Here is a 27,077-nt window from a genome sequence, read left to right on the forward strand (position 1 = left end):
GGAAAGCCCTGACTTAAGGTCTAATGTGAGTTTTTAACAAATCTAAGTGTCTTTGTACAATATATTTGCAAAGGAATAAACTAACAAAAGCAAGCACTTGAAATTATAAGGCAACAAGGTATTGAAACTGGGAACTTTTAAAATTATTTGAGGTTAAGAACTAGACCATCACTTACTCTGCTTTGCATAGTTTTTGCCAGGCTTGGTGGAATTTCACTGGATTCTCAACCTCTGTATTATTTTCAAGGTCTGTTGAATCTATATACTAATTAAGAAAACACATACACACTCACATTCATGCGTAAGACAATACAATTATTTTCATATAATGATCTTCATACTCTATAACTAATGAAAAAACTATAGGAATTTCCAATGGGGGAAAAACTGAATACATGAAAAATACCATTGCCTCAGAATGGTACATACTTTTTTCCATAGATGACTAGGATTGCTGTAATTTAAACAACATGAAAGCTTTGCTATGCTACGAAACTATCTTGTATCACTATATTCCCTCTTAACTTTCTGATAGAAAATGCCTTAAGCAGTTATTTTACATTTTTTGTTTTTCCAAATGATGGAAAGGCAGGTGTGGAGGAACTTTCAGCCTGGAGGACAAGCTTGAACCATTAGGGGGTCCAGTTTGGCCTGTGAAGCCATTTCCCCCCAAAACCATGCCCACCTATCAATCAGCTGACATCACCCATGACATCAGCTGGGGGAGGGAGGGCAGGGTTCCATTTTGCATTGGCTGCAGGGGCCTGTTCCCAATAGCAATTAGCTGATGAGTGGGGGTGAGATCCTGCTTAGGTTATGTGCCAGGCACATGCAGCCAAAGAAAGCCTGTAAAATGCAGAAGCTTGCTGCTATCAGTACTTCACATAAATGCTCCAAGGCTGGCATAGTTTGATCTCCTTGTTTGGGGCTGCGGTGGGGGATTGAGAAGTCGCTGGATCTTTTGGATCCAAATCTTCCTCTGGTCCTTGCATGGCATACATCCCATTGACACTACTGACACTGCAGCTATAGGCCACGGATGTTTCTATGGGGAGGAGTAATCCAATACTGCATATTCCCCTCTTCCCTCTGAGCTCTCTTTACTGCTTTGGAAAGTGAGATCTGATGTTTCCTATAAATACTGAAATGCTCTCCTGGGGAACACAGGAGTGCAGAGTTAAAACCACAGTCCACAGAACACTTACACCTAAAGTAGATTAGCCAGTTGAAAAATTGTAAGTGTAAATGGATATTCCTAGTCATATGTTAAATCAATGCCTTAGTACTTAATGCTGCAAATAGGATTAATAAAGTCAACAAATGTCCATGTTAGTATTTGTTAAATGTATGCAATTCCCTTCATAATGCACAAATCCAGTTAAGGGAATTACTGTATCGTTTTTCAAAATAAAGTGTTCAAGTCACTCCATAGTTCTACGCCCATTAAGTTATAATCAACTTATCCTTTATTTCTAAGCAATATTCATGAAGTGAAAGCCTAGCTTTTAAGTAAGGAAGGAGAATGCAAAGAACGGAAGCAAGGTAACATATTTTTCCATGTATAAGATGATGTTTTTTTGCTAAATTATGTTAGATTGACTTATACACAGAAAAATACAGTCTCTCTCTTTCAGCAACACAGAGACCAAGATTTCCTTGATCTTCCCAGCTGCATTGAAAGCTTCCGCCACCAAAGACATGTTTCCACATGGGAGGCAGGCGCAGCTCCCTGCAAGTGTTGCCTCCTCCTTCTCCTTCCCCCCTCCCCAGATGCACGTGCCTCTCTCTCGTGCACACACATGGGTGCCGGGTAGCACAATGCGATGAACTGTGCATGGTTAAGGGCAGCAACTGGAGCACTGCAAGGAAAGTGAATCCTGGGCCTGCTCCACCCATTTGCTTGGCAGGCAGCATTGGAGAAACATAGCAAGTGTGCACAGCTGCCTAGGGAGACTTAAGACTTCTTAAGTCTTGGGTTTAAAAAAGGGGGGGTCGTCTTATACATGGAAAAATACGGTAAGTCCTCACCATTAAATTGAGTCTGTGGTTAATTGCTAGGGCTGAATGTTCTAGGGCCTTGAAAACAGAGGTATAGCAATCACTCAGCTTTGTATACTTGCCAACCAGAGCTACAGAACATGTCTTCAACATCCTTTCATACCTGACAATACAAAAGATCAATCAATGTGCAAATTTCCACAAGGAAGAGGGGAGGAAACATTTTTTCTTATATTTAGTAAGTCACCAAACCACTTATAAACTTGAATTACTTTTGGTCTAAATAGCTTTTTCTTACATATGTTTTTTTTAAAACACACACACATGGAAAAACATAATCTGAAGTGCTATAAATTCAGATTGATAAGACATCTATTACAACTATGCTCCAGCCAATAAGCAGGGCAAAGTGCTCTGTCTCAAATGGGAGATTTTGGACTATCATTAAAACAGATTCCTATGAATTCAGGGGAAAGAAAGACAGAAAAAAGAGATCCAACACGTGATTATTGATGATGGTATGGAAATAATTCTCATGCGGAGCCTGACCGATTCACTAGTTGCTGGGAATCACAAGTGGAGAGGGTGCTGTTGCTCTCTGGTTCTGCTCATGGGCTTCATCCAGGCATCTGGTTGGCCCCTGTGAGAACAGGATGCTTAACTAATGGGCCTTTGACCTGATCCAGCAGGAATCTAAAGTTCTAAGAAGTAGAAATCAGCAAAGATCTTTCCCTCATACTTTCCCAATCAGTATCTACAGTGACGGGGATGCAAAGTTGGGCACAGAAATCAGAGAGGACAAGTTGGATACAATTTACCTTGCTAAGTCATATAAAACCTTTGTTTCAGTGTTCATTGTCCGAAATGACACATTTCAGGTTTAAGAAATCATATTAACCTATGAACAAGTCTTGCTAAGCCATTTCCCAGGATTATATATTAGCCCTGGGAGCACACTATAACTACTGTCTTGCTACAGTCATCACAAAACTAACAGACCCTAAAAATTATGCTTGCATGTTGAGTTATTCACTACAGTTCGGCAAATAGATTCGCAGGTGCAAAGTAAAAAGAAGAAGAAGAAGAAGAAACAGAAGAACAGTACCTATCTGCCATTTTCTTCCATTTGAATAGAAGATCACTTGGCTGGTCATCAATTGGCAAATTCAGCCTCTCTTTAAAATATTTAATTATCCCTTGCTCTTCCAGCAGAAGAGGCACTCGGTAAGTGGAAGAAACATCATGGATGAATATTACCTATGAAACACAAAATTTAAATTACTGATACGTGAAACTTAAAATTGAAAGATACAGTACATCCATACAAATCATATACATATAGCTATTTTAAAAACTATAAAATCATATAGCTATTTTAAAAACTTGCTAAAAAGGAAGAAAATACTTTAAAGCTAGCTGGTAATCATTTTAATTAATTAATCAGTTCAATTAATTCATTAAAAAGTGCCCTAAATGAATCTGATACACGGCTCTTCTGCTATGGTGCCTAGTGCAACATACACACAGATAATCTAAACACAAAGGCCTGATTCACACATCACACCAAGCAAAGCCAATGCGAGGAGACGAGCTCAAAGGGGCTGCACGTTGCATTGAACTAATGCAAGCTGGAACTAATATCTGTTCTTTGTTAAAACTTGTGATTGTTCTGGACCCAAGGTTTCTGAGTACTCGTGTATAACACTGCACCGCAAATAAGCTTGTAATATACTGGCCGTCCAATATGCATTATTATTTTTAACAATTGCACTTCCTGCAAACCAAAATTGGGAAAAAAATATCTGACGGGTCCAGTATTCTAATTTGCATTGAGAAGGCGTAATTTTCCATCAAACATATAAAGGGCCTGCTGGATCCGGCCAATGGCCTGTCTAATCCAGCATCCCATTCCCACAGTGGCCAACCAGATGCCTGTGGCAAACCAGGAAGCAGAGCATGAGCACAAGAGCACTCTCCCCCAGTGGCGTAGCGTGGGGGGTGCAAGGGGGCCGGCCGCACCGGGCGCAACATCTGGGGGGGGCGCGCTCGCTGCCTCCGGAGTCGCCGAAGAGCCTCGGGCGCAGGCTGTAGCGGAGCCGCATGTCTCGCGGAACCGACGAGCTGTGCGCGCGCCCGGGCTGAAGGCGCCCGGCAGGCAGCGGCTCTCAGCGATCGCCGCGGAGGACGCGCCAGGCAGCCCCTCCTCACAGCCCCGCCTCCGCCGGTGCTGCTGCTGCAGCTGCTGGGCCATGTTGCATTTTCCTCGCCTCTCTGCCCCCTTCCTCCTCCAGGCAAGCGGCGCCGTTTGGGCGGAAGCGCCAGCGGCAACTCGCTTCAGATCGGCAGGTTAGGGGTTGGGGGGGCGCAAATTACTTCCCTTGCCCCGGATTAGGGGGGGCACAAATTACTTGCCTTGCCCCGGGTGCTGACAACTCACGCTACGCCGCTGCTCTCCCCTCCTGCAATTTCCAGCAAGTGGGACTGAGACACATTGCTGCCTCCATCTAAGGAGGTAGAAAATGGTCATGACGGCTAGTAGCCACTGATAACCCTCCTCTCCTCTATGGATTTGTCTAATCCTCTTTTAAAGCCATCTTTGCCTCTTAGGAGAGTGAGTGCTGGTGTTAAAAGAGAGAAAAACTTTTCTCTTTCCACTTTCTCCGTGCTACGCATAATTTTATAAACTTCTATTATGTCACCTCTTCCTTTGAGTTATCAGCCTCTAAACAAACAATTGCACTGGTGGGGCAGGGGGGGAGCTCATGAATCTGTTTTCATTTCATGGTTAGACAACTTTGAACAGTAAATTTTTAATCTGCAGGCTTGTCTAAGAATGCAACACTGACCTCTGCTGGGATGTAATGGGAGTCTGATTTCTGAATAAGTTGATTGTCCTAGTGATGAACAGCACATTCACCTGATTAAAAAGGTAAAGGTAAAGGGACCCCTGACCATTAGGTCCAGTCGTGACCGACTCTGGGGTTGCGGTGCTCATCTCGCTTTATTGGCCGAGGGAGCCGGCGTACAGCTTCCGTAAATCACGCTGAATTCAAGGAGGATTACTCCCAGACAAACAGAGCTAGGTTTGTAGCCTATATTACTGCATGTATATATAACTATTATAAATTACAGAATAAAGGAATCCTGAAAATAACTATTTACATTTTGATTATCTCAATGAGCTGCTGTTTGTCCCCCACAACCTGCCTCCAATGTCCCACATACTCGGTCACATGAACTAAAAATAAAACACCTAGAAAATGATTGCAGGCATTAGAACAACTGTGACTGTTAAAGACCTTACCAACCTGTTCAGGTTCCACATGGCAAAACATGGAAATCTTTTCTTTCACAGCCATTTCTATAGGTTTAGTACTTCTGCAGACTATCTGTCAAAAATACAAATCTACAGATAAGCAGCACAAATTGTGAAAAGACCAACATCTTCCTCCTTTTTATTTATTTAAATAATTAACATAATGTTTAGATGTCCTGTTTTCTATGGAAGAAAAAACACACTCCCATTGAACAACTTACAGTCAAACAACAGCATCTTATCATCTAAACGATTTTAAGTTTCTTTTTCTGCCCTACAATGAGCTGCTCTGCATGAGCAGGGGATACACAAATTGCCTCCTTGTTAAGAGCTTATCTGATTGAAACAAATGGACATGTTAAACGTTTATATACTGGGGCCTCGCTTGCATGTCTTGTACTTTTGCCAGAGAACATTCAATAATATGTGTTCCCTTTTTTTGGAGGGGAGGGGGTTCACTGACTAATAAATAAGCAAAGCAGATTGGATCCAAAATTTGCCTTCCACAAGTGGAAAAGCTCTTTCTACCCGAAGGAAATATTTTGTGGATGGAGACGTGCTGTGAGGTGTTGCTGGGGCTGCAGAGCGATGAGTAAATCGGCAAATGTTGCCTGCTCACACCTCACCATTCCAGGACAAGAATTACCCCCTAGTGGAACTCTACTCACAAAACACGCCTGAGGGAGTGAAGTCCAGATCCAAACCAATATGCACAGCCAAAGATTTAAGGCAAGCCCTTCAAGTAGAAAACTTATATGCATGTCTGTTTAAGGTACTTAACTTCCCCAGAATTAAGTGTGAAGTATAATAGGTGGAAAACCAAACAGGCACAGCAAGAAACATAAAGTTGTGTGATCAGCTGGACACCTAGCTTAACATTCCATTAGCATATTACCTGTTCCATCAAAGAATACATTGCTGTATTTAACAAAGTATTTGGATTCTGAACACATTTTCATGATTTTATTGAACACATTTCTACTCAAACCTGACAGGAGCAGCTGGTGGATTGGATCCACAACTGTGCCAACTTCCCTGCCATCTCTCACAAACAACCTCATGATAAGTGCAGTGACGATGCTGAAGAGAGACTAGGTATGTCGTAATGCCCGCCCCCCCCAACCAGTCACTCCTGCTGCCTGAGTTATATTGCTACCTTTATACTGGCCTTCCTTTCTAACATGATATTGTAAAATTTTATCAAACTCACCAAGTCAGGAGAAAGGCCAAGCCCTCTTAAAGCCCGGACACTATTCTGAGTAGGCTTTGTTTTCTGTTCTCCAGTAGCATTAGGCTGAAAAATAAATGTTTTGTGCCATTGACTGCCGTTGCAAAATTAAAATCTGATAGGCAACTATATTAATATGCCCGGAAGCCACTAAAGTAGCTATTTCTCTGCTTTAATGACTTGTTCTATGGTTGCCTGAGCACAAACATCCACAGTAAGAGTTGTACACTACTTTGTCTCATTAGTATGAAGCCACAGACCCATGTTGGACTTCTCTAAAAAGAAGCCATACAGTCTCCCAGATTTCCTAAAGCATATCTTCAAACAGAGTAACGTGTCTATAGCTAATGGATTATTTTATATTAAATGATTGCTTAAAATCTGTTATAAGGCTCAGTGCCATCCATCTAAAATGTTTAGGTTTTATTCTATTTCACCAGCTGTAATAAATGTTTAGTTTCTCAAACCTTCCCCTAAAGATACTATATTTTTCGCAACCAAACCTAGGGTGAGAATAGGATGAACAGGTATCAGCGCATCTATCACCAAGTTAATGTAATTTGCTCATTACTCATGGTCCTTAAAAATACCCTATATGAATATTTCCCCAAAAAATTAGATGTGTAAAACAATAAAGCACAATAGAGTATGAAAATGACTTACTTGTGGTACAAGGCTGACATGGATATTGCAGAAGTTCTCTCTTTTGGCCTTAAATTGAAATTGTCGGAAAGCTTCTACAAAAGGCATTCCTTCAATATCTCCAATAGTTCCACCCAGCTGAAAAGGAATATCTATAGTCAACTAGTTGGAGCAACACGAAAGGAAATTGACTTATATCACCTCTATATGCTTCAATTTTAGTTTAGTGTTGCTTTTTTTAAAAAAGGAAAGAACTACCATCTTATGCAGAGTGCCAAAAATAACATAGGTCAATGAGGAGTAGCTATTGACAGATAATGACAACTGCTTCTGTAATGCAACCCACATATGTAATAGCAATAAATAATGATTGTTTAATAATTATTTCCTTGCAGTTATTAAAAGTAGCTTTAGAATGACAGAATAAAACCAATGAGGAAAAATACTTTGCAATTCACATTATAAAACAAACCCTGTCTTTATCCACTATTTCACACAATTTCTTACTTACCTCAATTACACATATCTGTGGTTCTTTCTTATCAGCATCCACAGGAACCTTTGCCTGATTCATTACCCATTCTTGAACAGCATCAGTAATATGTGGGACAACTGCAAGGCAAACCACATGGTAATGCTAGAAAAGGTGAAAATGCATGACAAGATGCAACTCTGTTCAAAGTAAAAATCTGATGCAATCCAATGAAATTAGAATAAAAAGATAGCATTTAAAGCTATAGCAAATTCCTTTCATATATGAATCTGAAAAGGTCCCTCAACAACTCCAAAGTAAAAAAGAATAAATGAAGTGAAAATAAAGTACAAATGCAACGGATGATATCTAGGAGTAGCATTCCACTTGTGCGACAGACTACTTCTTGAACAAACATGATTTCCTCTTTAGGAGGGAGGAAACAATATGCTTAGAGGGTTGGGGGACTGTCTGACGCAACCTGGGGGAAAGGTAACAGGGTGATTCAGGAGGGAGAAAAGGAATGAGAAGTCCCACAGTATCAGCTAGTGAAATGTTGGAACTCACCCAATTTGGGCTGGTTTTATACTATTAGAAACACTGATAAAGTGGTTTGAACACTTCTACATAAGATTTTTAAAACATGCCTCTATAAATACTGTACATACGTCGTCATCATTTGCTTTCAACATTTTGAACAGTTTTATTGCTACTTGGCATCCAGGCAAGGTTATGCATTTAAATAAGAAAAAAGTATCACAGAGACAAATATGGCAAGTGGGATGCCAGCCCTGCAAAGATTATTTCATCAGTCAAATACATTAGGTGTGTGCTTTGAACACTAAGCTAATAAATAAATATATATTTTTTTAAATGGCAATTATACCACACTTTGGTTATGAGACACTAAACTAATCCATATGAAGATGACTGAAGACTTTGGATTTGGAAGTCCTCTGATCAAACCTCTGCTCAAAGATCACTGGGTGGCCTTGGCCAAATCACAATCTCTCAGTCTAATCTAACACCCAGGGGTTGTTGTCAACAAGATAACTTGGGATGATGACAGAGGGAGGAAGGGAGGGCAGAATATAAATATGATAAAGCACCTTGAACTGTTTTTCCCATGTAATCTCCATGCCTTTCTTTATTGATGACATGCTGATAGATCTTTCCAGTGGTGATGTTGTTATCCTTGTAAAGGTTAATATCCAAGAATCGTTCATAGTTTCCCAAGTCGAGGTCAACTTCTCCACCATCGTTTAGCACAAAAACTTCACCTAAAGAAACAAATCATGCTTTTACATATTTTGGTGAAACATACATATTTATTCTTCAATCTCACAATGTTAGGCACAAACATATATTTCAAGTACATCCGTTCTATGTGTCCAAATTAAAGAATATGCCTTTTATATTTGACTGTGAACCAGGAGCTTTTACTAGTTTCAGTATGCAGAGAAGTAAAGGTCTGCTCTAAGTACGTGAAAAAAAATTATTAAAAAAAACAAAGTCAATACAAAAGTAACAAGAAGCACAAAAACATAAAATAAGACAGAAGGACAAGTTACTTTTAAGAGACAAAGTGCATATTTCAAAAGTACTGATGTTGAACGGAGGTAATTTCTTAGTAGCAGAAAGGCAATGTATAATGGTTAAAAATAAGCTAAAAACAAAACTAATTTCCACTAGCAGATGCAATGTAAACAACTTGGAGAAATCTTAATACCATTTCGGGGTGGTAAAATCATGGGGGGGGGGGGAATCATTTGGTAAAAATATCCAAATCCATGAAATTACATGAACATTCATTATATTTTAGAATGAGGCTGAAAAGGGATTTCCATTTTCCCACACTGTTTTTCTGCTCTGGGCCTACCATATATCCTTAATGCCCTGACACATTTTCTTCTTGTATGCTTGGGTCAAGGAGAAATTAACTAACACAAAAAGAATGATTAGCTCGGCAGAAAGGCCACCTTGCATCATCTCTTACAAAATAAAAATAATTAGTTAAGTCATAAAATATATTCCATGATCTGCATTACCACGGTCAGCTACCTCTACCAGAAATCATATGTCACAGATGTCAGTGCCAAAGGCTACTGTTAAAAATTCACCTACTACATTAGGTCTAATATAAAATGCATCACATTTTACAGCCAGCTCTTTTGAGTGATTCTATGCTGTTGAGATTCTTAACAATAAATCTCAACTTAATTACCCTGTAATGTATCAGAATAAAAATCCTACAAATTAGGCGTTCCGTCTTAGTAGCTATGTCCTTATAACCTCTGTCTGCAAGTTATTTCCTTTTCTTATAACTGCAAGATTATATTAGTTCACAAGTCCCAGTTATTCTAGTAAACCTGGTTAGAACCATATAGAAAACAGAGGCCCAAATTAGACATGATTGTGATAGATCAGTCTTCAAATATGGACTGGCCTCAATAGCGGAAAACACTTGATTTATAATGCAAAAGGAACACATGGGTGGGGGATATTGAACTTTCCCCATCAGCTACTCCCAAAGTTCATCAAACCCTGTGAGACCTTTCCTCCAAACAGACTCAAATAGTAAAAGTGATCCTGGCTGAAATAAAAAGTCATAGGGGGCGAGTGAGGCCAAGGTTCAGAATCACCCAACCGCATACCTTTCTGGTGCTTTAAATCTAACTCCTGTTTATATTGTTACATAGGTGGCACGTCAACCCCAAACTCTGCTGAGTGGTAGCAAGATTACAGGGGGTTCCAGGTGCTCACCACGGGTTTGTGTTTCTGCTGAGAATCAAGATGTGGCATATTTATACCTGAATTTGGATGGAGGGAGCTCAGATCTTACAGAATGGTCATATCAAGAGGGGTTTGTTCCCCCACAGCACTGCAACACTGGACTCCAAGGCATCTCTCTCAGCCTGCGTTCAGCCAGTCTACCAAGATGGATCTGCCTTTGCTCTCCTTCCCAGCACACCTCTTGCCCAAATAACTCCTCCTCATCCATCTGCTATTCCAAATCTAGTTTTTTACAGGAACATTTTTCCTCTGAGTACAACCTGCCCCCTCCCTGTCATATAAGCAACTCCTGTCTGCCCAGGCCCAAGGATTCCTCTTGGATGTGGGTCATCAACACCTTTTGTCATGTTAACCTCTCTAGCCCAGGCAAGGCCCTGGCTTGGAAAGGAAGCTTAGCCTGTATTTTTCCACTGGCCTGCAATCTTCCATTCAGTAGTACAAATATTAACTAGATTCTGACATTCATTAATTTCCTGGGTTTAGGGGGAGTCTCTCATCTCCCCCCAAATTTATGACAATATATAACTGGTCTACATCAACATCAAAAGTTATGCAGGCTTAGGCTGGATCAGAGGTTACTAGTGATAATCAAAGCAAGAGCAATGCCTCCCCCTTCCCCTAATTCTCATATGTCATGAATCCAGAAACTCTGCAGAGACCAAATCCAATTCAGAAATCTCTATAGACAGTTCAGATGTCTCAGAAAAAACCCAGTGCAGGAGGACACAAGATGGGTAATCATGTAGGAGGACTGGCAGGAGCAGAGAACTAGATCCTAACAAATGTGAACCAATCCTATGCAAGATAAACACATGTTAGATATCACACTGGGCAGTTAACTGAGAGAAATGCAAGATAAGTGTGTTTACTGAGACATAGGTCCTACTGAGTTCAATGAGACTTACTCCTAGTTAAAAGTGCATTGGATTGCAGTTTTAGGCACCTCATTGAACTCAGCATGACTTCTGTTTCTACAGTCATGCATAAATACAATACTTAAGCCTCTACTATATCGGACATTTCACAGCTTCATATTACAAAAAAAGAAAGATCAATTTCTCAATAAAAAGGAATGCAACCAAATTTGCAGGGAAAAGGCGTTTGTGTCACTCATACCATGTTCATATGGCGAGAAGGTTCCAGCATCTATGTTAATGTAAGGATCTATTTTGATTGCAGTAACTCGTAGACCGCATGATTTCAAGATGGTGCCTATGCTGCTTGCAATAATTCCTTTACCAATGCCTGAGATGACACCACCAGTTACCAGGATGTACTTCATGGGATAATTATGGATACACTGTGGTACTTGAGCTTGAAATCTAAAAATGAAGAGTTAAAAGTGAACTTATGAAATACTATGTATTTCCCCATAAAAAGAAGAAAAGCTGGAGCTATTTTCAATATGGAAAAGTATTTTTCACGCTTTTCATGGAACTCCCTGTGGAATTTTTGTTGTTCTAAAATTCTTCACTGACACCAGAAGACAGCAATATAAATAGGTTCAAGGAAGGACAGAGAAATGCCTAAAGACAGGATCTTCAACACCACCAGCAACAAGGCAGAGTATCCAAGAAGGCAATATGATGTTCAGAGTATTCCTAATGACAGGAATCATATCGACAATCAACAAATTTAGGTGCTAAGTTAATGACAGCTATGTAGCCAAAACTGGGCTAATGAGAAACAAGAGAGAGGGTGCCTCAAAGCTTACAATAGCAGAAAAAATATTTTTAACAATAAATGTTAAAGTGGTGGGGGAAAACAGAACAGTTCAATGAGGACTGGGTATGGTGAGGGGCCACAGATTGCTAAACTTGATTGGGAGCAACAGAATGGAGAATTCTGAAAGAAGGTATGGCCGGATCCCTAAAACCCTGAACAAGGGAACTCCAAAGGGTCCACGCACAGTACTCTTGTTCTTGTACATGATGCATTGCGGAAGGCAAAATACTGAGCTAAATGGACAGTGGTGGAGCATATGCTTTGCTTGCAGAAGGTCTCAGGTCTAATCCCTGGCATCTCTGGGAAAAACACTTATCTGGCATCCTAGGGAACAGCTGCCAATGCCAGGGATGAGGCCTTCCAGATGCGTCCTTCCAGTGTTTTAATTATCCACCCTTGCAACGAATTATTTATTAACAAATAAATACTTGTTTTGTGGCACAGCACTGCACTTTTTTTAAGAGCGCCAAAGCTAAACAACCATGTATAATAGTGCAGCGGTTGTACTCTTGGGACACAGCAACGACTGGCCCAGTCACAATCTCCCAGGTCAACCTACCTCGCAGGGTTGTTTGGAGGGCGAACCGCGGAGCAATAAACGCAATCAATAAATAAACTCGCTCTGGAAGGGACTCTATAAAGTGTGGCGTATTAAAAGATCCCCCTTCCCGGGAATTGAGTGCGGGCGGTAGGTAAGATGAGGAACGGAAACCCGAATCCTGCACCTGTTATCGCCGTCGCGTAGAGGAGGGATCCAAGCAAGGAGGAGGCCCGAAGCTTTGCTTTGCCTGTTCTAGGAACCAACCCCTTAGGGAGCCAGCCTTCATGCCGCCGCCATGGCCGCGGGACGGGGCGCCCACTGCGCCCCAGGGGGCGGGAGAGGGACTTGGCCAGCGCTCCTCCTCCTGCCGCCGCCGCGGGGGCCTCCCGTGGTCGCTCAGGAGAGCCAGCGCGCTCGCCCTGGTGAGGAGGCCCGAGAGGCCGCTTACCTGCGCCCGGCGCAGTCCTAGAAGCGGCGTCACCGTCGCAGCCAAGTTCCCCAGCCGTCGCCGCCCCCTCCCCGCCGGCTGGTTGCAAGGAGACGGCCGCTTTCGCAGGAGCCCTATCCCAAGCGGCCGCTAGAGGGGGGGGGGGCTCAAAACTCTCAAGCCCAGCCGCTGTGGTTTTTTTCCTTCAGAAAAACGGGTCCCTGAAGCGCAGAAGTCCTGCCTTCTTAACCCCAGAGGGAATGAGGCGGAATGCGCTCTGCACGCGCACAGAGGCAGCGCCGTTTGCCTCCACCCATTCCCACCACCCTTCTGAGTAATACCCCTTCCCACCCTCTCACTCTATATGAGGGTCTGGTGACTTCTGTTTCAGTGTGTATCTGAAGAAGTGTGCATGCACACGAAAGCGCATACCAATAACTAACTTAGTTGGTCTCTAAGGTGCTGCTGGAAGGATTTTTTATTTTTTATTTTTTTATTTTGTTTCGACTATGGCAGACTAACACGGCTACCTGTAACCTGCTAATAATGACACTCGCTTTCTATCATGCATGCGAGCCACCAGATTTGGCCGCAGGGCAGATTTGTGCACCGTTCGCATGCACAGTGATGAAAGAATCACTTCTGTGGGTGACTGAGGTGACAGGTAGGCAGCAAGGAAGGAGGAGGGCTGGCTTCGCACCATAACCAGGTCCCCAAGACCTTCTTCAGCTGCTCCTGCAACTTATGGAGTACCAGTGCCACAGGCTGCCTGCCATCTGTGTCGGAGCTTTTTGGCCCACAAAATCAATATGTAGGGCCAGCTCAATACATTTTGGCGAATGACAAAATGGTGCCCCCTCCTCGCCAGGGAAGAAGCAGGCGTGGAATAGAAGTGTATTAAGGCCCATTTTTACAAAAGAGGCTGAATGATTTGCAAAGACCTAGGAGTCCATAGCAATGTCTGCTTTATAATATTGTCCCTTGGCCTACACTAAAGGCAAATATTTGATTTTTGAATATTCAGCCACTCAGTTATTACCTTGAAACAGATGTGGGATCCTGTGGCCATTCAGATACTGTTGGACTCCATCAGCATCAGTCAGCATTGGCCAATGGGAAAAATGAGAGTTGGAGTCCAGCAACCAGGACAGCTAAAGTTCCCCTCAGCCACCCATCCAATAGCCCTGGGGGCACTGTTAATATGCTTAGTACCAAGCTATAGGGTCGCAACACAATCCTGAATGTTTTATATGGCCAAGAACAAGTTTACTAGAGCTACTCTCTAGAAAATGCACATACGAGATTTCAGCTTTACTAGCATGCATTTGATTCTTTTAAATCTACGCGTCTGAAGAGATGGCTGTATCATGTGCTAGTTTATCCTGAAATCTCTTTGGACAAGCTCTGGGACCTAATTATTCATTTGTGCTTTTCATTATTTGCTCTATTATAATTACTCCTTTTTTGGCACAAAACTCTAGTGTGACAGCCTTGATTAGTCCCTTTAGCATTAGTACTCCTTAACAGTGTTCAGGATGGGAACTGAAGTTCAATTAGCTGTATTTATTAAACCACGATTAATGTAGGATAACTAGTAATCACTGCTGAAAACCTTCAGAAGGGAATCTGCTACAGTAAAAAAAAAGCAAGAGTTGTAATAGCTGAAAATCTAATAAGGCAGCAGACCAATGCACACCTGTAAACAAGTCCCATTGAACTAAGTGGGGCATGCTGAGCAGAGAAGCGTAGCGTTGCACCACTACGTATTTATGATGCACACACTTTTGTGGGCTTCAGTTCCCTTCATGAAAGCTTATGCCATCATAATGTTACAGCGCAATCCTCTGCATGTTTGTTTGAAAGTAAATTCCCCTGTGCTGTGCCCACGTTAAGCGCGGGCTAGTCTCATTCTTTCAGGTGCTGCAGCCTGGTTCTTCGTAGGCTCGCCTAAAGATATTGCATTTAAGGCTGGGGGGGGGGGGGAGAGAGACTTCCACTACAACATTACTAAATGCAAGGTATAAAAATATGACGCTACGTGACTCAAAAATTTCTTTTCGAAGAAACAATCTTAACATTGTCGAAGGAAGGAGCTCTTTCGAACAAACGCACACGGGCAGGATGAACAATATAACTATATCCAGCCAAAGCCATTTGGAGGCGTGGAGATGAAGCCTAGAGCGTCGGTGCCCGCGGTGACGCGTCGGGGTGACGTAACTCGGAAGTAGCCGAGCACCCTTTTCCGGAAACAAACAACGTTGCCTTGCTCTCAGGAAGGGGCGCCGTTCCCGTGAAGTCGTTGGAAACGGTTGAAGGGGTTGGGGGTGCGGGGCTTTGGCGCTGCATTAGTAGGCGACCTGCTCGAAGGGGGCGGCGTTTCGCCACTTAGTAAGGATGCTGCGCGGCCTGAGCGGCTGGTTCGGCATGAGCCGGGAAGGCGAAGAAGAGAAGCCGCCTCTCCTCGAAGGGGAAGCCGGAGCTGCTGCTGCCGAGGAGGGAGAAGAGGGGACTGGAGGGGACGCGGCAGTGCGGAGCCCGGAGCAGGTGGAGCTGCAGAGGGACTCGGACCCGCTTCTGAACCAGGCGAAGGGGCTGGGCAGTGAGTGTCTCCCTTGCTCCCCTTTAACGCCCTTTCCCCAAAGGCCTTCCTTTCTCGCGTCCAGACTCCCAAAGCATCCCTTCAAGCTCATATAACTAACCCCCACAGCCGCCCTATTAATGTAGCAAGCCACCTGCTCAGGTACCCTCTTCGCAGTTGCTTGGAGTTAAGCCCCCCTGGACGTGCACTTCCGCAGCGTGGAGCTTCGCAGGAGTGTGCTCACTAGGGATTACTGCCAACCTAAGTGCGGCTTTCAAAGCAGCAGCCTGTAGCCTGTTTTACTCCATGGAAGTTGCTTCCGTTAGTATGGATTGTGGGTTGCAGCTAAGTAGTTCTATGTGCGAGTACTCGGGGAGTAAGCTTCACCCACTTCTGCGAGCCTTATTTCTGAGCTAACTTCCTTTTGAAATTATTGCTTCTCCTTCAGTGAGCACCCCAACATCTCTTAAAGAGTTGCATCTTTTAAGGACGAGAAAAACTCAAATCACTCACCTCTTTCAGGGACACTAGAAAAGGTTCAAGATATGTTCTGTTACAGTTCCATACATCTTAAAACATAAGTGACGTTAACAAAAACAGTGGGATGTCAGCTTTGTGCCTAGTGTTTTCTGTGGTTAGGTGGGGTATGACTCTTTTTAAAAATAGGAACACTTCAAAATTATGGTCTCTGGATGTGTTATTAAAGGGAAATAACAGTACTGTATCTTTATGCAAGCCCTGTTGGTCGTTTCCAATTTGCAATAATGATACCGCTTGAGTTATTAAAAGTAGTATGTGACTTCTCTGAACATAACTAGATTTCTCTATCAACATTTTGAGCTTTACTAAATTGTCATTATTTGCTTTGAATTTAATAGAAACTACCACAATTGACTTTAAATTACAACTGAGGAATGGATAGTAAACAGTAAAGCACTAATTCCGGAGTAGTTAGATTTTTCTTAATGTAACAACAAATCCAGCTAAAATAAGGCATTAGGTTATCAGTGATACAAATAAATGTTAGCTTTTTATGTCTGCAAAACAGATTGTCTTCATAATGGATTCCTTTTCTATTGCTGTGTACTTTAGAACAGCTTCAAATGCAGCATCTTGGAAAAGGTACTGTTACCTTAAATTTTTACATAATACACATTGCTCTTTCCCGCTGTACAAGATGTGCAGTCCAGAATTCCTCACATCTGCCACACACACAAATAGGTAGATGGAAATTAATGTGGCCTGTGCATCAATATCATGTGTTTTTCTAGGACAGGGTGGTCCAACTTTTCATATCAAGTGGGTAGCAAGAGTGCTTTGGCACAGAACCCACAGGCCACACACTGCCTTATCAAGTGGGGGGAGAGGCAAACATTTGACACCCCCAAGTCCTCGTGCTGCATTCCCAAAGCTGGATGAGGCCAGAGGTGGATTTAGGGCAGCATGGCCAGTTCAGCCGCCATTGGCATTGAGCCTAGGGAGAACTGCAGGGTATTGCAACTATGATGTAGTGAACTGAGCAAAATTAAAATCAAGAAGACTGGGGGTGCCAAATTTTGGCCTCGCATAGGGCACTGCTGAAATCTGAAAGACCAAAGTCCGCCCCTGGCAAGGTACCAGGCTTTGGGAAGGAGAGTGGAGGGCTCTAGGACCCTGTCAGAGCCCTCACACTACCTTACCAAAGCCCATCCCTCACCTGGCTTTCCTTATGCAACACAAGGCAAAGCGGGTGTGGGGGTGTGAATTGTTGCTGAGGGCTACCAAAAATGCCTTAAGGCCTGCACATTAGACCACACTGTTCTAGGAATTGGAAGAACTGAATGACTTGACTCTGTAAGGTCCTAGTAGGTTATCGTGCAGCATATCTTAAAGACTTTGTAATAAAGAAAAATTTAATTGTCTTATTTCCAAAAGGTTATCTCTTCAGTTTTGCCACTACTGCCACAAAAAAGATATCTGAGTCAGTTGCTGAAACGGCACAAACTATAAAGAAGTCTGTAGAAGAAGGGAAAATAGAAAATATAATTGACAAGGTAACGTTTATGCTGTAAATAATTTGTTAATAAATTTGGTATCTGCTCTTGCATGTTCTGCTTATATTTAAGGCTACTGACATTATGGGTTTAGTGGCAATAAAGTGTTTTGATCAAGCGCTGTACTGAAATGTAAGCCAGATCAGCAGCTAATAAAAACTTAATTGAGCTACTTTAGGAATGTTTTAAAAACATGAATTAATCAGTACCACTCATTTAAAATTTTATACTTAATAATGCAGTAATATAATTCAGGCAAACCAAGCACACACAGGAAATATCCTGGAACAATTGTAAGCAGTTTACAAAAAATATATCAATTTGTGTTGCAAATTTGCAATTTGTGTTGCAATTTGTGTTATATTTGAAAGCTATTGTCGACAATATGCAAATTTCTTTGTGTAAACAGTTTTAAGAGATATAAAGATTAACAAAAGATATCTGATAATGTTTCTCTTCAGTGCAGTCAGTTAAACCTGCCCTCAGACTTATTATTTGTTTGTTTCTGAAACCTGTTACACATGAGCCTGCATACTGACTGCTGTAGGTGTCCCTATGCTAGCTCAGAAGATTGGAAGAACTGCATTGGGTCTTCTAGCAGTTTTTGTCAAATACAATAGAAAATTCCCAGTTGGTTTAATCACAGCTTGCACACACACACTGCACATTTTTAAAGGTTTTTTTAAAAATATGTTTATGGGATACTATTGGTTATTCCTCTCCTCTCATGCCTATATCATAACAAATAATTATGCTGGTAGAAGAAAGGGGGCAGAGTCTGACAGGTTAAGAGAGGAAGGGATGTGGAGGTATCCCAGTACTCAGCCTGAAGTTCTTTAGGTTGGCTCCAGACCCACCTTTCATGAGCGGAAGAGCTCCTTTCATGAAAGCAAGAGATCAAGATCCAGTGGAGGTGCCTGCTGAAGAAAGATGGGTAGAGACTCTTTTGCCAATTCCCCCTAAAGCCCTCTGTGCCATCTCCCATGCTGTACCAGGACATACTCCAGTCCTTTGGAAGAGATTTTCAGGAGACAGCAGGGCAAATATATGAAAATAGCCTCCCCAACCTTCCTCCAGAAGAGGGCTGCATGGATGGAGTTGCATCTGTGCATAGTCTGGATCTAAACCTTTGTATTGAAGGCTGTTACATTCAAGACACTATACAATGTGCAAGTATTTGGATGTACTATTGAAATCTGATATATACATGTTACAGATAGGAATTTGGTTGACTTTGGGCAATACAAATAGATTCCAGTTTTACATGTAAATAAGTTGTTGGTAACAGTGAGAACCCAAGTAGTCTGGCAAATTTATTGCTGTTCTATATATAACTTTGTTTTTTCTTATAGACAATTATAGGAGATTTTCAGAAGGAGCAGAAAAAATTTGTTCAACAGCAGCAAACAAAGAAATCAGGTAATGCATAACAGCGTAATCTTAACCAGGGCTGGGAAGACACAGGGCAATGGAATCCCTGTTGCATCTGCAGCCCTGTTAGCCAGGGTGTAAAAGTTTTGGGTTTTGTTGCAGGCCGGCACAGCACAGGTATTTAGATTGGGTCCCTCTTTTGGAAATGAACCAGCTTTGGATCTAGTGGGTCCATCACAGGTCCTGTCCTACCACTGCAGCTTCCTGTTTTGGAGCCTTAACAGTGATTTCTTTCTGCCAGTGGGAACACTGGCAGTAGTAGCATGCATTCCCCTATGCTTTCAGATAGCACAGCAGAGATCTCTGTGGCAGCAGACACATGTACACACACTGCCAGGGGACACCTGGAGCATCCTAATTCCCTCAGCTAAAATGAAATTTAGTTGGGAACACTTGTCACACAGATCTTGGCAAGCGGCCTTTTTCAATCAAAAATGCCTGTAGTTCACATGTCTTCTAATACTGAATGCAATATACATGTGCTCCCCTTTTCCTTACAGAAGCAGCTGTGCCTCCTTGGGTAGACAGCAATGAAGAAGAAACAATTCAGCAACAAATACTGGCATTATCAGCAGTAAGTAGTATTATGTTGTTTCTGTTTAAGGTTCTTCCTCCTCCTCTTTGCCTACCTAAAGCAGGACTTTGCATTTTGAGGCATCAATGTGTTAAATAATAAAACTGCTTATGGGATTTAGTGAGATCATGCTAATTGATGATATAAAGACTTCTTTTATTGAAAGGTGTTTCCCCATGTATCTAGCAGAGCTGCTTGTGCTATCAGTTACTTTTCAAAGTAATTGATGGACAAGTGCTCTTTGGAAACAGAAGCGTAACCTTTTCACCATTAACAGATGGATTTATTTATTTTTTTGCAAAGGACCGAAGAAACTTCCTGCGTGACCCACCGGCTGGGGTTCAATTTAATTTTGACTTTGATCAGATGTATCCAGTGGCATTGGTAATGCTCCAAGAAGATGAACTTCTGAACAGAATGAGATTTGATCTTGTTCCAAAGCAGTGAGTGATCTGCCTATATTTTCATAAGCTGTTGAACAATTTTTTATGTCTGAGTAAAAATAATAGCTTTGTGTAACTTGCAATATTTACTAATATTGTGTTTCCATTTGTACATTAAAATGTGACAATAAATAGTTCATGGTATTCTATTCTGAAATTTAAGTCACAGTCTAAACCTGAACATTCAATTATTTCTCAGTCGGGTTTTTGTTTGTTGGTTTTTTTGGAAACCTAACTTGCCAAATACTGTTATGCCTACCCCTGAGGAATTTTATTTTATCTTTGTCAGAGCGAGTAATTGTTTAGTGTAAGCTCATAGCACAACCTTATGCATAAGTACTCAAAAGCAAGTTCCATTTAGTCCAATGGGAATTATTCCTGGCCAAATATATGTAGGTTTGTAGCCATCAGGTTGGATCCAGATATGCCCACCTGCAAACTCCAATCCAGCAGAGGCTTCCAGTGGGAAAGTAGGAAGAGTGATTTTTGTCAATTCCCCCTTTTTCCATGCCATCTCTCATACTGTTCTGGAAGGTCCTACAGCTCTTCTGAGCTGCTTTGCGGGGAAGAAACCGAAGCAGATCTCCTGCTCCACTCATCCCTCCACTATGCATACAGTAAACTCCCACCTTGCATGCATGTTTCATGTTATATTTATATAGCGTAGTTATCAAAACCATATATTTTGTTGTCTCCAGTGTAAAAGAAGATGTGTTTTGGAGGAATTACTTTTACCGTGTCTCCCTGATTAAGCAGTCTGCACAGCTCACAGCACTGGCTGCACAACAGCAAGCCGTGAGGAAAGAGCAGAATGGCAGCCAAGAGGACAGACAGCTAGCAGGTAGAGATTTGTTTCACTATGTTGGGTGGCGACTCCTTTCTCACCTGGCTGACAAATGCACATTCCAGACTTTCTCCCTCCGTCACTTTTTAAACATTTCTTATGGCGGAAGTTTCATAAATTATTAGCCTTCAACCATTTGAGAACAAGCAAAATAGTTCCATTATAGTTCCACAGATATTCTTATTGAGGAAGAGAAATCTAAGATACATATTTCCACAATATAGCACAAGTTCAGGACTACAGTTCAATTTCTTCACAATATTCAGTTATATTACTTTCTCTGTTAAGAATTAAAAATAGTTTCATGTAGAGAGTTTTGCTCTTCATGAAAGCTTGTCCTGCTGCCTTTTGGTGGGGATGAAGCCCTAGCCTTTTACCTCAGGAGCTGAACATGGGGGTGCGGATTATCATTGTTCCTTCCTTAGCTCTAAGGCTAGGGGGAAGATAGAGTGGTTTGGCCATTGCACTGAAACACAAGGAGTGCCTTGAAAGCACAAGGTCAAACTACCATGGCTCCAAATTTGGAGTCTGAGGTGGAAGCAGAGTATTATCTCTAATCTCACATTATAGCACAGTATAAGGCCAAGGACAAGGAGATGGGTAGCTCCTGGCAACGACAAAATCCATTTCAGCTATCAAGGCCAGTCAAGAATTGTGGAATCAGACATGTGAATAAGTCATGCATATGCATATGAGCCTCAGCAAGCACAGAATTTGTACACATACACACTCTTTTTTCTTCCACAAAAAAGAAAGCAAAGACATTGCAAACTATGACCAAAAACCTTCAAACTACATTTTGTTCAACCATAGTTAACAAACCAGAAAATCAAACTTGATAACATGGCTTGTACAAACCACAATTTTACCTATACATAAAGGGAAGCTGCAGCTTGTTGTAAATCAGAACCAGAAGCTTTAAATATTCTCAGTGTAAAGAAAGAGAGGAAGGGTGTGAGTGTATTGTACTTTGTGTGTAATGATAAAACCATGGCTTGTTATGTTTGAGTCACTGTTCACTCAGCCACAACTTAAGCTTTAAATGCTCTGCTAAATTCTATCCTTTCTGTCTTTTTCCTAGAAACTGTACGACCAAAGACACCACCCGTAGCGATCAAATCTCAGCTAAAGCCTCAAGAGGTAACATTCTCCATTTAAGATTAATATGTCTATTTACAGCATAACCATTTTTTATACTTTAAGTTTTTTAGGTGCATGTTAGTCTGGCCAACTCCAAAACCGCTTCACAAAAAGCCCTTAAATAAATGTACTGGAGGAATCAAGAATTTGGCTGAAACAAGGTTTAAAATGGTGGCTGTTTGAGGACCTTCAGAATCCTGAGCAAAGGAGGTCACCCTTTTAATCAAGTGATTGCCTATGATTGGCAAGTTCTAGCTGAGCAGCTAAAGTGCAATTTTCCCTTCCCCTACCCTGTATCACAGCACTTCCTCTCTTTGGGAAACTTTGCACTTTACTATGGTTAATTCAAGTATTTTATTTATACCATTAATGCCAGATGTGGGATGGGATAGTGGAAAGGAATAGTGCAAGGGCATAGCTCAGTGCTGAATTTTCCAGCTGGAAAACAAAGGTAGCTGTTTTTGTAATGTTGGCCAGCACCAGGTATGAGGAACCTTTGACCCTCCAGATGTTGCAGGACCTTCAAGCACACTGCCCAGGCTTGCACCCTGGGGAGGTCACTTCAGTGCTGCACTTCATCCCCAGAGTCACACTCCATTGTCTCTTGAGACAGATGTATGCCAACAACCGCTCCCACTATCCCTGACAATGTCTGCTGGGACTGATGGAGTTGTAGCTTAGCAACATGTGGAGGGCCAGAGATTCTCCACATCTGACTTAGCATTGCATATCTCCTAAGAAAGTAATACAGAAGGAAAATGAGGACAAAATGACTTTATCTATCCCTTCTACCTGCCATGGTGATTCTCATGAAGTTAAGCTATTTTACAAATTCCTATTAGGCCTTTGTTCTGTGTAGAGATTCTGTGCATGTGACCTCATTGTTTTCCCTTTCACTATAGGGAAACGGTGCATAACATTAAGGAGAAATGCCCACGATATTAGTATATATATACACTTTTAAATTCCTTCACCATCTCCTGTAAATAAGGATTTCCTTCCTTTCTCATCTCCAATTTAAGGAGGAAGAAGAAATTTCAACTAGCCCAGGTGTATCAGAATTTGTGAGTGACGCTTTTGATGCATGCAGCTTGAATCGGGAAGATTTGAGGAAAGAGATTGAACAACTTGTACTTGACAAGAGCAAGGAAACAACTATAGTAGAAGGTAAAAAAAAAAAAACCTTTTTGCAAATTCTGCTCCCTCTCATTATGGGTATATTAAATTTGTAAATATATTCCATATTTGAATCAAAAATAGCTTTAGAAATATCCCCTTACCCAATGAGGCTAGGCTATCTGAAATAGTAAGATTTATGCCTTTATTTGCTTATTTGATTGATTGATTGATTGATTGATTGATTGATTTAGTAAGTTTCTATACCACCCTTTATCCAAAGCTCACAGGTTGGTTTATAATAAGCAAAGCGAGAATTGTGTCCTGTTCTTAACACTGCTCATCTTCCCTGCATTCTGAAATCTTGAAGTATCTTACCATAATTGTTAATAGCAGTATCCTTTATTTCCTGGATTGTGGCTGAAGCAGAATGTGCAGGAAACTGGTTTTGCAGAATTAGAGTACAGTGGTACCTCAGGTTACATACGCTACAGGTTACATACGCTTCAGGTTACAGACTCCGCTAACCCAGAAATAGTGCTTCAGGTTAAGAACTTTTCTTCAGCATGAGAACAGAAATCGTGCTCCGGTGGTGCGGCTGCAGCAGGAGGCCCCATTAGCTAAAGTGGTGCTTCAGGTTAAGAACAGTTTCAGGTTAAGAACAGACCTCTGCAACGAATTAAGTACTTAACCTGAGGTACCACTGTACTTGGATGTCTAGGTTTATAAGAAGTGCATATCCCAAGGAAGAGAACAGTGCTGAAAAGGAAATCTAGATGTCACTAATTTGGGAACAGCTTTTTCATACAACTTACATCCAAGTAAGGGTTTTATTTCTGTATGTGCTCAGCTCTGGCCCTTCTAGAGTATTCTTTCAATTGACATGCCTTGCATGTGATTAGATAATCTTGGACACCGGCAATTCCCAAATGCATAGCATTTGGAAGATATTTTAGTCAAAAATATAGCAGTAATTTATTGACGTACAGGTTTGTTTTCTACATGTTCATGCTTAAGAAAGCTTGGAAATGTGAATGCCAAAGAGAACAGAGTGATAATTTAACAAAGTAGAGAAGTATTTAAGCAACTGTGATTTCCCCTTACTTGCAGTTTGAACTGGTACACAACATTTTGTTGTGTGGGTAGACTAGTCCTTATTAGCAAAATTAGTACTACAGTAAATTAGTGCAACATTTATTCAGCCCTGTGACCTGTATATGTTTTGTTTTTAGAAGAAACTGCAGACTGGGAAAAGGAACTACAACAAGAACTTCAAGAATATGAAGTAGTTGCAGAGTCAGAAAAACGAGATGATAACTGGGACAAAGAAATAGAGGAAATGCTACAAGGAGAAAATTAACCACTTTGCATAAAAGTTTTTTGGAAACTGATGTGAACCCGTTTTTATACTTGCTTCAGAGACTTTTCTAAGGCATAAAATTGCTCTTTGTGAAAGAAAGAAAGAAAGAAAGAAAGAAAGAAAGAAAGAAAGAAAGAAAGACTCCAGGTGATATGTAATCGGGTGTAAAAACAGTTCTTTGAAAGTACTGTTAATCATCCAGTGGCATGTGAGGCAAGTTTTAAAAGTTAATGAAACAACAAAAGTTGCTGGAAAATGTTAACTGGATAATCGGAAGTGAATTTTAAAAATAATTTGTGAGCTGCTTTCTGTACTGGGGTAAAAATTGAAAACTTCTAACCATATTCCTACAAGTAATAGGAAGTCATGTTAATATTTTGATCCCTTTGGCTCATTTATAAATATAAGTTCATAATACATCTAGGTATTAGTCCCTTAATACCATACATTCTCTTAGAAAGTGTTATCAGGCTTTGTCTATAGCTTTTTTTATCTTAGCAGAACCTCGGCACCTGGACATCAAAAGCGGTGAAGGTTTAGAGTGATGGTATGGTGTGAATCAAAAATTCAGTGATTCAATTATCCTCACTTTAGTCACTAGACAGAAAACAATGACCGCTCAAGATATACATAAATGGCACATAAACTGGCTCAGGGTTCATTTACTTTATTGGGATTTTTTCACTCCAAGAATAATAGAGCGTTTTAGAAGAAAAACGGTTCAGTTCTTCTGTTTAAGATAAAAGTATCTCTTCATTTAATTGCTAAAATGTATAATATACTTTAGAGTGAAGCATAGGTTAAAAAGTAGAACCAAAGTGTAGCAAGAAATTCAGGCTTGGCCTGTGGGTGTGGTTGAGTAGTGCTATACTCATAAGTGTTAAATGTTTATTAAGGTGTGAGAGGAACACTGTAGTGTGAATAATCAGAAGTCAAAATATGACTGCCATCCTAGACTGACAAGACAACACTACAGCTGGATAAAGGGGTCAGAACTGAATGGAAGGTAATATGTTATATTTAGCAGTGTTGCAGGAGACTACGCATCTAACTTTGGGTCAGTAATTGACTTCTATTGCCTTTGTTAAAAATGTAAAGTACTAGGAACTTGATTTTTTGAGCAAACTGCTGGAGAATAAACTGGTTACTAGTAACTGAAATGATGGTTGCTAAAGCATAATGTTAACTTTGCTTGATGTCCAGATGTAAAGGATTCACGAGACATTTCTTACTAATTCCCAAATAAAGATTTCACAGAATCATAAATAAGCTGTTGTTTTCCTACATGAACAAGTTATTTGGCTTTGTGTGACGTCTGCACTTCTGAGGATCATTATGCTAATGTATATAGTTTAATACACTACTACTATACTAGAAGGCTAATACAAAATGGAAACATTATATAAAATGAAGTAGATACTGTGCATTAGAAGAGAATTTATCTGAAGTGGTAATCGGTGTTGTCAATTTTAAAAATAGACACCCTATTTTTTTTGAAAATGTAACAAATGTTAAAAGTCCTAAAATATTTATTAAGAGATGTTTCTATGCAGATTGCGTTTTCTTTTACACACTGCCAGATTGGATTAATTACGTTTTTCCTTTAAAGGGCACACTGGTTGCAAAACTAGGCTTGGGATGGGGGGGGGGCTTTTCCTTTAGCAGGTATAGCCAAGCTGAGTCTTAACTTGTCTTGTAGGATGTCTTATAAGCTGTATTATTCTTCTCCCTTACCAACTACTAGGGGTGTGATTTACACACAGGAATACATACAAGGATCTGACGTCCCTGTATGCCTGGTTTTAATAAACCTTGTTTATTTTAGATGTATAAACAGTATCCTGGACTGAAGTTAGTGTTCACTTACTACACTGTGCTTAAATTAGATGGGCACTAGGGTTGTATCCAAAGTTACTCTTACCTGGAGTAGATCCACTGAAAATAATGGACATGACTCCCTTGAGTCCATTAATTTCCGGGATCTATTCTAACTTAGTTGCATACTGTTCTAAAAGTGTGGAAGTGAAACCGTGATCTTAAAAATAAGTCTCCAGGCCTCCTCTTTGCAGATGCTACTCCTTTAATGCGAAGTACATTTCTTCCTGGATAAAGCAGGGCTAATCAGGCTGTTTCGCGGTACTGTACTGTGTTCACACTGAATTGCCCCACCCCTTGAGAGACCAGGGTTTCACCCGCCAGCATTCCACGTTTAGCAGCTTCAGGAAACGTCGGAATGCCTGTCCAGGATTACAAAACAACTCCTGAAAATGAAGTGGACTCACCCCAGCCTGGAGTGGGGCGCTTTGCTGAGAAAGCGCCTCAAGAGCGGAAGGCATCCCGCAACGGACATGTGCGCACCCCGCCGCTACCAGCGAGAGAAGGAAGCGCGCCTTGGACTACAACTCCCGCGAAGCAA

At 41.2% G+C, this 27,077-nt stretch overlaps 2 protein-coding genes across 10 annotated transcripts in view; one reads left to right on the forward strand and one right to left on the reverse strand.

The window, feature by feature from the left end:
* CTPS2 (CTP synthase 2) overlaps positions 1-27,060 on the reverse strand; it is a 65,306-nt gene extending 38,246 nt beyond the window's left edge. For 3 of the 8 annotated variants that reach the window (XR_014525801.1, XM_083501946.1, XM_083501945.1), the window contains exons 1-10: positions 26,944-27,060; positions 11,566-11,771; positions 8,766-8,936; positions 7,696-7,796; positions 7,206-7,322; positions 6,525-6,608; positions 5,307-5,387; positions 3,104-3,255; positions 2,029-2,161; positions 177-265 (exon numbers count right to left, since the gene is read on the reverse strand). Coding sequence is in view for 7 of the 8 variants with exons in the window: in XM_083501946.1 (XP_083358072.1) it covers positions 177-265; positions 2,029-2,161; positions 3,104-3,255; positions 5,307-5,387; positions 6,525-6,608; positions 7,206-7,322; positions 7,696-7,796; positions 8,766-8,936; positions 11,566-11,771; positions 26,944-27,011 (1,202 nt within the window). In the remaining variant the exon portion in view is untranslated. Of the gene's footprint in view, positions 1-176; positions 266-2,028; positions 2,162-3,103; positions 3,256-5,306; positions 5,388-6,524; positions 6,609-7,205; positions 7,323-7,695; positions 7,797-8,765; positions 8,937-11,565; positions 11,772-12,733; positions 13,453-26,943 lie in introns of those variants that run through there. The other 5 variants (XM_083501947.1, XM_083501950.1, XM_083501948.1 and 2 more) reach the window with 5 other exon arrangements.
* SYAP1 (synapse associated protein 1) lies at positions 15,350-25,930 on the forward strand. 2 transcript variants are annotated; one of them, XM_083502060.1, is made up of 9 exons: positions 15,350-15,741; positions 17,635-17,753; positions 19,106-19,172; positions 19,685-19,758; positions 20,062-20,201; positions 20,900-21,042; positions 22,127-22,185; positions 23,208-23,352; positions 24,534-25,930. In XM_083502060.1, exons 1-9 carry the CDS (start codon positions 15,537-15,539, stop codon positions 24,659-24,661), a joined length of 1,080 nt encoding a protein of 359 aa, XP_083358186.1. In that variant the 5' UTR covers positions 15,350-15,536; the 3' UTR covers positions 24,662-25,930. The 2 variants fall into 2 exon arrangements, with proteins under 2 accessions (XP_083358186.1, XP_083358187.1); XM_083502061.1 differs by having other exon boundaries at positions 15,377-16,842.
* Positions 27,061-27,077: the final 17 nt, after the last annotated feature.

The sequence above is a fragment of the Podarcis liolepis genome, assembly GCF_965112155.1.
Source record: "Podarcis liolepis genome assembly, chromosome: 4".
Lineage (NCBI taxonomy): Eukaryota > Metazoa > Chordata > Lepidosauria > Squamata > Lacertidae > Podarcis > Podarcis liolepis.